The 14,768-nt window shown below is 44.5% G+C and overlaps 1 protein-coding gene across 2 annotated transcripts in view; it reads left to right on the forward strand.

Annotated features, from left to right (window-relative positions):
* The window catches only part of LOC112242079 (pleckstrin homology-like domain family B member 3), a 30,802-nt gene that overhangs the window by 3,715 nt on the left and 12,319 nt on the right, over positions 1-14,768 (forward strand). For both annotated transcript variants that reach the window (XM_042304528.1, XM_042304527.1), the window contains exons 2-7: positions 10,221-10,369; positions 10,616-10,726; positions 10,959-11,096; positions 11,456-11,584; positions 12,858-13,040; positions 14,178-14,288. In XM_042304528.1, coding sequence (XP_042160462.1) covers positions 10,223-10,369; positions 10,616-10,726; positions 10,959-11,096; positions 11,456-11,584; positions 12,858-13,040; positions 14,178-14,288 — 819 coding nt within the window. In that variant the 5' untranslated portion in view covers positions 10,221-10,222. The remainder of the gene's footprint in view (positions 1-10,220; positions 10,370-10,615; positions 10,727-10,958; positions 11,097-11,455; positions 11,585-12,857; positions 13,041-14,177; positions 14,289-14,768) is intronic.

A 14,768-nucleotide genomic window follows, 5' to 3' on the forward strand; every position in this document is an offset into this window, starting at 1 on the left:
ATTAGCCAACGCACAATCACTGGAAAATAAACGGGACAAACTAAAAGCATGTATAAGCTACCAACGGGACATTAAAAACTGTAATATCTTATGTTTCACAGTGTCGTGGCTGAACGATGACATGAATAAAATACAGCTGCCGGGTTATATGCTCTATCGGCATGATAGAATAGCAGCCTCTGGTAAGACAAGGTGTGGCGGTCTATGTATATTTGTAAACAACAGCTGGTGCACGATATCTAAGGAAGTCTCAAGGTTTTGCTTGCCTGAGGTAGAGTATATCATGATAAGCTATAGACCACACTATCTACCTCGAATTTTCATCTGTATTTTTCGTAGCTGTCTACATACCACCACAGACCAATGCTGGCACTAAGACCGCACTCAATGAGTTATACCGCCATAAGCAAACAGGAAAACACTCATCCAGAAGCAGCGCTCCTAGTGGCCGGGGACTTTAATTGCAGGGAAAATAAATTAGTTTTACCTCATTACTATCAGCATGTTTAATGTACAACCGGGGGGGGGTGGAGGCTCCAGATCATCTTTACTCCACACACAGAGACGCGTACAAAGCTCTCCCTCGCCCACCATTTGGAAAATCTGACCATAATTCTATCCTGATTCCTGCTTACAAGCAAAAATTTAAGTAGGAAGCACCAGTGACTCGATCAATAAAAAAGTGGTCAGATGAAGCAGATGCTAAGCTACAGGACTGTTTTGTTAGCACAGACTGGAATATGTTCCAGGATTCTTCCGATGGCATTGAAGAGTACACCACATCAGTCACTGGCTTCATCAATAAGTGCATCGATGACGTCGTCCCCAGATTGACTGTACGTACATACCCCAACCAGAAGCCATGGTTACAGACAACATCTGCACTGAGCTAAAGGGTAGAGCTGCTGCTTTCAAGGAGCGGGACTCTAACCCGGAAGCTTATAAGAAATCTCGTTATGCCCTCCGACAAACCATCAAACAGGCCAAGCGTCAACACAGGACTAAGATCGAATCAACTACACCGGCGCTGATGCTTGTCGGATGTGGCAGGGCTTGTAAACTATTACAGACTACAAAGGGAAGCACAGCTGAGAGCTGCCCAGTGACAGGAGCCTACCAGACAAGCTAAATAACTTATATGCTCGCTTCGAGGTAAGTAACACTGAAACATGCATGAGAGCATCAGCTGTTCCGGACAACTGTGTGATCACGCTCTCCGCAGCCGATGTGAGTAAGACCTTTAAACAGGTCAACATTCACGAGGCTGCAGGGCCAGACGCATTACCAGGACGTGTACTCAGTCTTCACTGACATTTTCAACCTCTCCCTGTCTGAGTCGGTAATACCAACATGTTTCAAGCAGACCACCATAGTCCCTGTGCCCAAGAACACTAAGGTAACCTACCTAAATGACTACCGACCCGTAGCACTCACGTCTGTAGCCATGAAGTGCTTAAAAAGGCTGGTCATGGCTCACATCCTCACCATTATCCCAGAAACCCGAGACCCACTCCAATTTGCATACCGCCCCAACAGATCTACAGATGATGCAATCTCTATTACACTCCACACTGCCCTTTACCACCTGGACAAAAGGAACACCTATGTGAGAATACTATTCATTGACTACAGCTCAGGGTTCAACATCATAGTTCCCTCAAAGCTCATCACTAAGCTAAGGGCCCAGGTGGTAAGGGTAAGTAACAACACATCCGCCACGCTGATCTTCAACACGGGGGCCCCTCAGGGGTACGTGCTCAGTCCCCTCCTGTACTCCCTGTTCACTCATAACTGCAAGGCCAGGCATGACTCCAACACCATCATTAAGTTTGCCGTTGACACAACAGTGGTAGACTTGATCAATGACGAGACAGCCTATAGGGAGGAGGTCAGAGACTTGACCTTGTGCTGCAAGGACAACAACTTCTCCCTCAACGTGATCAAGACAAAGGAGATGATTGTGGACTACAGGAAAGGAGGACAGATTACGTGCCCTTTCTCATCGACAGGGCTGTAGTGGAGCAGGTTTGAGAGCTTCAAGTTCCTTGGCATCCACATCACCAACAAACTAACATGGTCCAAGCACACCATGACAGTCCTGAAGAGGGCACGACAAAACCTATTCCCCCTCAGGAGACTGAAAAAAGTTGGCATGAGTCCTCAGATCCTCAAAAGGTTCTACGGCTGCACCATTGAGAGTATCCTGACTAGTTGCATCACTGCCTGGTATGGCAACTGCTCTGCCTCCGACCGCAAGTCACTACAGAGTGTAGTGCATACGTCCCAGTACATCACCGAGGCCAAGCTTCCTGCCATCCAGGGCTTCTATACCAGGCGGTGTCAGAGGAAGGCCCTAAAAATTGTCAAAGACTCCAGCCACCCTAGTCATAGACTGTTCTCTCTGCTACCACATGCACGTTAAGTGGTACCAGAGCACCAAGTCTAGGTCCAAGAGACTTCTAAACAGCTTATACCCCCAAGCCATAAGACTCCTGAACCCAGACTATTTGCATTGCCCCCCTCACCCCCTTCTACGCTGCTGCTATTCTCTGTTATTATCTATGCATAGTCACTTTAATAACTCTATCTACATATACATATTACCTCAACTAACCGGTGCCCCTGCATATTGACTCTGTACCGGTACCTCCTGTACATAGCCTCGCTATTGTTACTTCACTGCTGCTCTTGAATTATTTCTTACTTTTATTTCTTACTTTTTTGTTGTATTTTTTTTCTGTTGTATTCGGCGCATGTGACAAATAACATTTGATTTGATTTTTGATTTGATATATAGTGCATTGCTTTTCGAACAATAAAGGAAATCAAGTGCCATTTTGGACGCGTCTTAGGTATTCCAGGGCACCTGATCTGTCAGATGTCACAATGTGCTCATGGCTAACAGGTCCGGTGGGGGTTGGATGGTTACGCTGTAATCCTCTGGAGAGTACTAGAGACCTGAGCAATACAGTAGCTGTAGTCTATGGAAATGCCCTTCATTGTTACTGATGTAAATGTACTTCATTGTTACAATTGACCGCTATTGACATTCTGTGCTAGCCCATTGTGAAGCCGACAGACTAGTCGGTTTGAATGGAGCACAATTCATCATAATCAGTATGTTGATTACATACTTGTCCCTCAATATGCAGAATGGCATACACGGATGACAGTAAGTTTCATTTTTTTAAAGTCTTCTGGACTCAAGGAAGAGATACACTTTAGTTACTTGAACTGCTGGTGGGTTATGGATGTAACATTGTAACACCTGATGCCTTTCTTGAGGATAGTGCAGCAAAGTGCTCACCAATGCAGAAAATGCAGGTTTCTCAGGTGACAGCAGCTTTTGCTCAATATCAGCCAGACAAAGGTTAAAGGCACAGTCCATACATTTGATTTTCACCCTGAAATTCCCTGGAAGACTGTGGGGGATGTGTTTGCTAGTGTACCCGTCTTAAAAAACTAAGAGTAAGACAAATATGACCAAACATGTACAAATAATATACTTATACTTATTGGTGTAAAAGGTTTTGTTTGTTTGTGCTTATACTTGGTCTGGCCACCAGGGACAGTGAGAGTGTGGACTGTACCTTTAATTGAATGTTTAATTGAACCCCTAGCAGGACAGTTGTGTTCATGTGTTGTGTGTGTAACATTTTTCCCTGGTGCCCTTGCTTTGAACGCATAGTGAAAACAAACCCTCTGCATTCAGGCACGCATACGGCATGCCATACTTAAGTATTTTGTTTCCTAAGTTTGTCGCGCTACAGTGCCTTGCAAAAGTATTCACCCCCTTTGGTGTTTTTCCTATTTTGTTGCATTACAACCTGTAATTTAAATAGATTTTTATTTGGATTTCATGTAATGGACATACATAAAATAGGCCAAATTGGTGAAGTGAAAAAAATAACTTGTTTCAAAAAATTCAAAGAAATTTACAAAACGGAAAAGTGGTGCGTGCATATGTATTCACCCCCTTTGCTATGAAGCCCCTAAATAAGATCTGGTGCAACCAATTACCTTCAGAAGTCACATAATTAGTTAAATAAAGTCCACCTGTGTGCCATCTAAGTGTCACATGATCTGTCACATGATCTCAGTATATGTACACCTGTTCTGAAAGGCCCCAGAGTCTGCAACACCACCAAGCAAGGGGCACCACCAATCAAGCGGCACTATGAAGACCAATGAGCTCTCCAAACAGGTCAGGGACAAAGTTGTGGAGAAGTACAGATCAGGGTTGGGTTATAAAAAAAGATCAGAAACCTTAAACATCCTACAGAGCACCATTAAATCCATTATTAAAATATGGAAAGAATATGGCACCACAACCAACCTGCCAAGAGAGGGCCGCCCACCAAAACTCACGGACCATGCAAGGAGGGCATTAATCATAGAGGCAACAAAGATAACCATGAAGGAGCTGCAACGCTCCACAGCGGAGATTGGAGTATCTGTCCATAGGACCACTTTAAGCTGTACACTCCACAGAGCTGAGCTTTACAGAAGAGTGGCCAGAGAAAAGCCACTGCTTATAGAAATAAATAAGCAAACATGTTTGGTGTTCTCCCAAAGGCATGTGGGAGACTCCCCAAACATATGGAAGAAGGTTCTCTGGTCAGATGAGACGAAAATTGAGCTTTTTTGCCATCAAGGAAAACGCTATGTCTGGCGCAAACCCAACACCTCTCATCACCTCGAGAACACAATTTGATTTGATTTGATCCCAACAGTGAAGCATGTTAGTGGCAGCATCATGCTGTGGGGATGTTTTTCATCGTCCGGGATTGGGAAACTGGTCAGAATTGAAGGAATGATGGATAGCGCTAAATATAGGGAAATTCTTGAGAGAAACCTGTTTCAAACTTCCATAGATTTGAGACTGGGACGGAGGTTCACCTTCCAGCAGGACAATGACCCTAAGCATACTGCTAAAGCAACACTCAAGTGGTTTAACGGGAAACATTTAAATGTCTTGGAATGGCCTATTCAAAGCCCAGACTTCAATCCAATTGAGAATCTGTGGGAGGACTTAAAGATTGCTGTACCCCAGCGGAACCCATCCAACTTGAAGGAGCTGGAGCAGTTTTGCCATGAAGAATGGGCAAAAATCCCAGTGGCTAGATGTGCCAAGCATATAGAGACATACCCAAAGAGACTTGCAGCTGTAATTGCTGCAAAAGGTGGCTCTACAAAGTATTGACTTTGTGGGGGGTGAATAGTTATGAACGCTCTCAAGTTTTCTGTTTTTTTTGGTCTTATTTCTTGTTTGTTTCACCATTTTTTATTTATTTTGCATCTCCAAAATGGTAGGCATGTTGTGTAAATCAAATGATGCAACCCCCCCCCCCCAAATCCATTTTAATTCCAGGTTGTAAGGCAACAAAATAGGAAAAATGCCAAGGGGTGAATAATTTCGCAAGCCACTGTACATAGCCTAGCTCTTGTCACTTGTTTTGATTGTGAATGTACGTATGGTTCTGAATAGGCTACACAGTGCTTAGCCTACTTTTTCTTTGTAATTTCTCCATACAATTATATTGGGGAACTATGGTCACAGTCAGTGTGACTCTGTGAGAGACAGGCACATGCCCTTCCAGTCTTAGTGTTTTTGAAAAAAATAAATGTCATTGTTGTTCTGAACCCAATGCCTGCAAGTTGTTGTTAAATTCATGTGAAATTTGTGTCATTTAATTACCTGTTAAGATGTTGCTGTCTATTGCTTAAATGGCAGGTAGCCTAGTGGTTCAAGCATTGGGCCAGTGACCAAAAGGTTGCTAGAGCGAATCCCCGAGCTGGCAAGGTAAAAATCTGTCATTCTCCCCCTGAGCAAGGCAGTTAACCCACTGTTCCTAGGCTGTCATTGTAAATAAGAATTTGTTCTTAGCTGATTTGCCTAGTTAAATAAAGGTTCATTCAAAAATGTAACTGAATAATCAAAGTCATAATTGCTCAATTCATTTTTTGTACAGCTTTGACAGTGCTACTGATAGTAGTGGTGGCGCTTGGCTTGCACGTGAAAATTCAGAACACACAACATTCTATAATAGAACTGTGTTATTTGACGTGTCAAATTAAAAGCTTATTTAATGCGAAATAGTGTTATTTGACATGTATCTTTTTTGACACGCAAAGACCCAAACAGAACTCCATAGTATGTCGTGAAGCTAAAAGCAGTGACGCTATTACTGTGTAACTCCAGTAAGGCAACATCTGAACAATAGTGCACTTGGTAACGTTAGTGTGTACCAGTGCTCACCAGTCGCGAAAGCCAACATCACCCACGACAGTGAATGGTTAATTGTTAAGGGCAATGAATACCATTATCTTGGCGTTAATGGATTTCGCCTTTGAGTTGTCTTGCTGAAAATTTCTGCTCGACTTGTTTACTGCTCGATTCACACAGCAGACATTGTGGACTAGGTTAGGAATTCTATGTTGCACCTGTAGCGTAACATTTTACGTGGCGTCATTACGTCACGTACCTATGTTATATTGATATGCACGTCAGCTTTGACATCGTTTTTCACATAGGCGTTAAACTAGACATCGGGCCGATACTGATGTTGGCATTTTTAGCTAATATCGTCCGATTCCGATATGTTCACCGATGTATCGTGCGTCCCTAATTGTAGGAGTACTGCTGTATTCTGCTGTCACTGAGTTGGTCAAATGATTCTCCATGAACATGAACTTCCATGAACGTTCCAACACAAGACAAAATGGCCACCATCAAATGATCAAACAGAGTTTGTTGAACTGTATATCTATGACTGTGGCTGCAGCCTGTCCTCTTCAGATAGATAAGGCTGATAGGCCGACACATGAGCGTTGTCACCCAGTAAGGGGGTTGATGATTATTCCGTCAGCTGAGGTTTAACAGGATCCAAACCTGACCTCAAGTGGTCAAAGGAGCTAGAGGAAGAACATTAGCTCACACACACACACACACACACACACACACACACACACACACACACACACACACACACACACACACACACACACACACACACACACACACACACACCAATCAATCAGTATCCTATGGCTGCTTGCATTAATTGCCCCTCAGGGATGAATACAGTTGATTGAATTGAATTGAATCACAGTCCTGTAATCCTGTTAACACAGGTGGGTCAAGAGTGAACAGGCTTCCACTTCTTTAGATATGATTGCATATTACCAACTGCAGTGAGAGGGAGGAGGGACAAGTATGAATGATTGTGTTCTTTTTTTCCCTCTCTCTCTTTTTGTGTGTCGGTAGTAAGGATTGTGGAATCAAATTATTGTGGAATCCTTGCTTCTGTTCGTGTATGATCGATCACTGTTGAGAGGGCGTGTGTGTTCTTGTGTGTGTACTAGGGGTATGATGCTTCAACTGTTGCTGGTTATTGCTGAGTGGAGGGGAAAGATTAGCACTACAGTGTGAGAGATTGAGTGAGTGAGTCTTCAGACCTCGGACTTGAGGGTTACGCATTGTGTCACCTCCAGATAGGACAGTAGTTGTATAACACACACTAGAGCTGGGGCCATGAACTGAAAATGATCCACACGACCATACCGACCATGCTGATATTGTTCATTGCGATAAGTAACCTATACTAGAGAAGTTTGAAATGTAATACGTTTAGTTAACATGTGTGATTGTCAATGGGACACATGATGCTACAACCATCAAACTAGTAGTAGTAGTTTAAAGGGGAATACAAAAAACTGGTGCACATTAATGTTATAAACTTATCGATATTTTTATTGGTATCGCATCAGTTCAGGAAATTTAGTGCAACTGGATCGCACAGCTTTAACACACACACACACACACACACACACACACACACACACACACACACACACACACACACACACTCACACTCATACACTCACACACACACTCACTCACACACACACACACACACACACACACACACACACTCACACTCACACACACTCACTCACACACACACACACACACACTCACACACACACTCACTCACTCACACACACACACACACACACACACACACACACACTCACACTCACACTCACACACACACTCACACTCACACTCACACACACACACTCACACACACTCACACTCACACACTCACACACACACACACACACACTCACACTCACACACACACACTCACACTCACTCCTTGGGACTGCCTCTGTTTCTTCCACTCTCTCATCTCTCCTACCACTCCTGTGTAATCAATACATATTTTCAGCACATTAACACAAAAATGTTTAATCTACCTCTCTATTATACCTTTTCCCTTTCCCCTTAATTATGTCCCAACCTACTCACTTTCTTTTTCATCCTTTGAAGTTAGTCTCTTTGTGTTCCCTCCCTCCCTCCCGTCCTCTCTTTTCTGTGTATTGTTGTCCATGGGCCCTTGTCAAAAGTAGGCAATAGGGTGCCATTACAGACTCAACCCTGGTGTGTTTGTTTAGCCTTTGTTTTGTTGCTTCTGAATAGCATCTGTGTTGACATGACAGAATGGACTTTACTCCTGCATGACTCTCTCTCCAACACTACAGTCTCTCTTACTGTTGATAGTGTATCTCAACCGGATAATGCAAACGTCCGTTTGGGTCATATGGATGTGAGTCAGTCTTGGTTTAAACAAAGATTTCTCCTCAACAGCATTCACTCTAATTTTGCCCTCTTCCCAAAGCATGACCTCCATGTGCTGTCCATTACATGTAATATCTACATTTATGGAATGGAAGTAATAGTAACTAATAACTTCACCATATGGAATTTGGCATACAGTATTTCTAGGTCAAATATGTATGTGTAATTATAGGTATTGATGAATGGTAGCCATCCTCTTCAGCATGCATCCACATACACACACACACACGCACACACTTAAAAATACAGTATATACATAGTTCATGCATGCAGCCATGCACTATTATTCTATAAACAACATAGTATTGTATGTCCTGTGTACAGTGCTGTGAAGATATATGCCACACACTCTGACTGTTTTCCATCTCCTCACTGGAAATATGACACTGGCCTCTGACATTTTAGAACCCACTTCCTCCCCCACCCCCCCACCCCCTCCCCCCACTTGTCTCCTCTCCTCCTCCACTCTCTGTCCCCCTCTCTCTCCCTCCCCTGTCTGTCTCTGTGTCAGTGTGCCAGTCTGTGTTTGGAAGCCCTCACTCATATCAGAGTTGTATATTTATCTCCATGCCACCACTCCTCCAGGCCCCATCGCCTAATAAGGCCTGTGCAGGGAGAGAGAGAGAGAGCAGGAGGAGAGGAGCAAGAAAGGGAGAGAGAAGAGAGGAGTTCAGGGAGACGGAATGAGAGGAGTAGAGAGGGGAAAGGAGAGGGTGGGAAAGGTTTGGACAATGGGAATCCAGACTATTTTCCCACGTGTCTGTGTGTGAGTGTGTGTGTGTGTGTGTGTGTGTAAGTGTGTGCACTCGGTTTGCTTGGTCGTTACATATTTGCGGCTATTTTACTACTGATTACACTCGTATGAGCAAGTGACATAAAGACATTAAATGACCTAGTTATCGCTGAGAATTCTCCGTCTAAGACCTCACCAGTGATGCATATCGTTCATAATGTGGCTTTGTGTTGTGTGGGAGCAGTGTATAGTACTGTGTACAGTGAATAGTACTTCAAAGGTGAATCCCCTTGTTTCTATGTAGATCTGTGTATGGTTATTGTAAGACCACTCAAATTTGTGTGCCATGCTTCCCCACAATGTACTTCAAAAAAGCTGGGACGTGAATAAGCATTGTTTACTGTACAGTGCCCCCTGTCCATTCAGCAAAAGCCTTGTGCTAACAGTCCTTGTCCTGAAATACAATCCCAAACCACCTCCTGTGTTCTCTCCTCTCTCTCACTTTTTCCTGGGTGTTTTCTCCATCAACTGTAACATCTTTTCTGGAAGTCAGGGGGATATTCTGCTTTAAAGTGCTTAGTGTTGCTGACACTGCTCATAGTGTAGTATCACTTCTGTGAACTGTCACCTGGTTCCTTTAGCTCTTAACCATGCGGTGTATTGCATTACCACTATATTCAGGGTCCTTGGGACGTCACCCTGTTGAAGTTCACATTTAAAATGGGCACGGTAAGGGTTAGGGGTACTGGTCAAGGTTAGGGACGTCCAAGGATCCCAGATAGCACTAACCCTATTCCATCAAGTCATGTCCCTCCCATCATCCCATCTCCTTCTATCCTACAGAAATGCACCTTCACAATATAGACACCCCGAGGAGCCGATGGGAGCAGGGCTTGCGGCCGCCATGGGTCACCCGATTGGCTGGAGGGCAAAGCCCCGCCTCTTCAGGGGTGGAGTCAGACACCGAGAGCAGCAGCACAGAGAGTGAGAGGGTAAGGAGGAGTGCGTCTCACGTTAACTTGCGTCGACGGTGGTTGGGTTGGTTGTTTATTCTGGTAATGTGGTCAGAGTCAGACCCTGCTATCCAAAGCAACTCAACATATACATTAGTGTATGTGTCCAACGCTGGCATTGAACCGGTAACTTTGGCGCCGCAGTCATCGCACTCTAACCAACTGAGCCATCAGAAGGACTTTTAGATCTTCTGTGTGTCTCTTCTTCTCTTCTCTACCTCTCAGTCTCCAGCCAAACGTTTGGAGGCGCGGTCACCGAGGATCCTACTATTGCCCTCCATGCTGCAACAGCGAATCACAGAGATCGACCAGCAGAGGGAGGAGCTAAAGATAGAGGTGAGACACCGATGGATTAATGAATGAACCAAGTTAAACCCTGATTGTGTCTCATATCAAACCATTTTTATGAAGAGTGGTGGCTGTTCAGTAAATGTACCTGATGAAGTCTGATTCTGGATCTGTTCAATTTCAAACCAACTCCTTTTTTCTAATGTCTCCTTCAAAGGCACATTCTGCATTCTTCTTTGTGGGATTAACCTCTCTCTCTCTCTCCTGTCTGCCACTCCAGCTGCAGTTGGAGATAGCCCTGTTGGAGGGGGAGCTGCATGAGGAGAGGAACGAGCTGCGCAGACACACTCTGGATCTACAGACACTGCAGGAGGAAGGCAGGCACAAGGAGACACACAGACAGACGGACAGACAGAAGGTCAGTAGTACTGTACACACAAGGAGCATAATAAGGAGCCATGCAGACAGACAGTCACAGACAGACTGACGGACGGTTAGCGGTACACAGACAGAGCTCCATTCAATACCATCCAAAGCATCCTGTCTTCAGGCGGTATGTTTGAATCTCATGGTGTGGGACTCGAGAGTGATATGGCCTGAACATGAGTAGCTATATATCAGTGAGGTAGACACTGAGTCACTCCATGTGACACTTTACACTATAGGCCTAAGCTATGTGACAGTGGAATGATCTGACAAACAGATGAATCTTTATATAAAGCGATGACTGTTCCCTCTCTCATCCCTCATCCTCCTCTTTTCTCTCTCTCTCTGTAGGAGCGAGCCAGTCTGGAGGTGGAGAGGGCCCGGGTTGAGGAGCTGAGGAGTAGGTTGGAGGAGAAGGAGACACTGATCCCCAGTCAGCCAGAGGGCCAGAGAGAGCATCTACTGGTCCAACTACAACAGGTGATTTACTGATCCAGGAACAGTCCACTGACTGGGTTCGTATTCATTAAGGCACGCAATGTTTTAAAACATTTTGCAAAAGAAAAGAAAAAGAGCTTCTTTAAGTCCAGGTTGTCCCTAACTGTTTTCTTCCGTTTGGTACCTTATGAATATGATATGATTTCATGCCTTGCCACGAGACTGTGTGTAAAAGAGAATGCACTGCATCTTCTTCCTGTTTGTCTGGCTAGATGTAGTAGGGGTAGTTCACAGGTAGCCTAGCCTGGCAGAGTGACATCACCTGCCCCGAGACCTGAAGTGAAGTCAACTTTGTGCAAGAGAGAGCTAGCTTTTGCTCTAGCCTCACATACAGTTGAATTCAGGTGCCAGTGACAGCATGGTCTCACACTGCCTCTGGTTGGAACCCATTTAACATCATGTGTTCCAATTCAAATCTCTCTGGTCATGGTTATAAAGGATTGCATGAGAACCCAAGGGGAAAGAAGAGGAAAGAGTACATGAAGAAGAAGATACAGCGTCACAAACAACAGCGCCATAGAACATAACCCTAGCCACATTCACGACTTACTGCCTTGGGACACGATAGCTAGCTAAGCTTGCCTCAGGGACACAAAGACATAGTTCCGTTCTATTTTGACTTCAGTAACTGTATGTTCTTTCTTGTCGGCGGTACTAGTTATCTTTGTAGTACCTCTTCATACCTGATAGGTCAAAGTGTCATCGAGGTATCTGAGACAGACATGCAGGCAGGCAGACAAAGGGTTCATTGTGCATTTTGGCAGTGACACTGACAATGGCGTGTCATTCTGATGGCAGAGGATGTGTCCCACATGGCACCCTATTCCCAATATAGTGCAGTACTTTTAACAAGAGCCCTATCGGCCCTGGTCAAAGGTAGTGTACTAAATAGAGGATAGGGTGGCCTTTGGGACACAAGCTAGAGACCTAGGAATTAGGGTTTATGGTCTGTGTTTAATTAATGTTCTTGAATGGAGTGGTCTAACCAGTTGTTTTTTGTTTTAGTATTCTAAGCCACAGGCTCTTTCTGTACTAATCGACAGCTTTCTTCCATTTTCTGTCTATTCCTCTCCTTCTGCATCTTTCTTTCATCACTTTCTCTCTCTCTGCATCCCTCCATCACACTCTCTTTTTCCCTCCATCTCTCTTTTCCGTCTCTCTTTCCCTCCGTCTCTCTCCCTCCATCCCGATCTCTTTTTCTCTCTCTCTCTGTTCCATCTCTCTTTCCCTCCGTCCCTCTCTCTCTCTCTCCCAGGAGAAAGAGATGGTGGATGCAGCCTGCCGGGTGTTCGAGGACTGGGAATTCCGTGTCCTGGAGAGCGAGGCCGGAATAGAGGAGGAGGAGAGCGAAGGAAAGATAGAAGGGAAGGAGAGAGGGAACGACGAAGAGAAGGAGAAGGAGATCTCATGCCAAAAGCATGCTGTCAACTCAGCGCAGGTAAGCCAGGGTCGTCAAATAAGAAGACAACAACATTTCAGAGAATCTCACATCTCCAAGCAGGTTCTACTGGTTTGGTTAGAAGCGTATCCCCCACCACAGACTCTCTCTAAATGCCCTCTTCCTCTCCCCCCACTCTGTGCCCCCAATGGTAGTCACTCTCTGTTTGGAAACGGCTCTTCACAAGTAACCCCCATCCCCTCATCCTCCTCTTCTCAAACGGAGACATGAGCATGAACTCTCCCTTCTCCTCACACTCTATGGCATCACCCTCCACTGTCACATGACTGCACAAACAAGTTAGGCAATTGCATCAGAAGCACCTTTGGGAGGGAGGGAGGGAGGGAGGGAGATGTATAGATGAAGGGAGAGCTGGTCAATAGAGGAATTGGAGGAGAGGAGAGGGACTAAAAGTAGAGAATAGAGAGGGAAGGTAAAAGGGGTATGGTGATAGTGGTGGGGAGGGGTTGAAGGATTAAAGGAAGGATTGTATCGTGAGGAGAGAGAAGAAAGAGGATAAACTTAGGATGTCATGTGATGAGGTGGAAAAGTGGGAGAATAGAGAAAGAGAGATGAAACAAGTGATAGTGATGGAAAGAGGGGAGGAGAGTGTGGGAGAGAGTTGATTCAGCTGCACTGTGGCCTTGCTTGGGTTGACAGCTCATCTCTATACCTCTCTCTCTCTCTCTCTCTCTCGGTCTCTCTCTCTGTCTCTATCTCCTCCTCTCTGACATATGAACTGTGCTGAGTTGACATCACTAAATCTTTCTTCCCTGCCATCTCTCACTCCTCTCCTCTGCTATTCGTCCCACATCTCCTCTCATAACTCAAATGGATGCTGGATGGTGTGCCATTGAACATACCTAGATTAACATAAGACATGAGACATAACAGATAAGATACTGCGCATATTTAACACAACAACTCTATAATACTAACAACAACATCCTCTGTCTCACATGCCACTGAACACACAGTACAGGACAACTCTATAATGCTAACAACAACATCCTCTGTCTCACATGCCACTGAACACACAGTACAGGAATGACAGGAGACAGAATGACTTGGTGTTTAATATGAAGTGCCTGACGTTTCATTTGTCGATTTCTTTTCTTTATTCATTGCTTTCTTCAGGAGCGAGTCCAGCAGCTTGAGAAGCAGTTGAAGGAGATGGAGAGAGAGAAGGAGAGAGAGATGAATGCCTTGAGGAAGGAGAGGAAAGAGTTGCTCCACCCCACTCAAAGGGTAATAAGGGGAACAGAGACTGATGACCAGCAAATGTCAGAACTTTAACTTTATTTATTTATTATTTATCAGGGAAATGATTATGTCTTGTATTCCCGGTGGCCCAAGTATGATAAATATGATACATTAAATGAAGTGTCTGAAGTCCCGCTTGTGCCGTCAAAGCCCTGCGACTTATCCAGAACACTGCAGCCTGCCTAGTTTTCAACCTTCCCAAGATCTGTCATGTCACCTACTGATCTACTGATAGCTACGTTATCGAGGAAAAATGTACTTTCTATGCCTGTGATATGTGGTTGTACCACTGAGCTATCTTGAAATGAATGTACAAACTGCATCTGCTAAATGACTAAAATGTAACATTTAAATGAAGTGCTTGGAAGCTAGATAAGAATGTCCATTGTTGCTATTGTTTTTATTCAATATTTATAATGGTTGTCCGAAGCGCCAAAGTGTATGATTTGTCAACTCCCTGCTTGG

This window comes from Oncorhynchus tshawytscha, linkage group LG23, assembly GCF_018296145.1.
Source record: "Oncorhynchus tshawytscha isolate Ot180627B linkage group LG23, Otsh_v2.0, whole genome shotgun sequence".
Taxonomy (NCBI): Eukaryota; Metazoa; Chordata; class Actinopteri; order Salmoniformes; family Salmonidae; genus Oncorhynchus; species Oncorhynchus tshawytscha.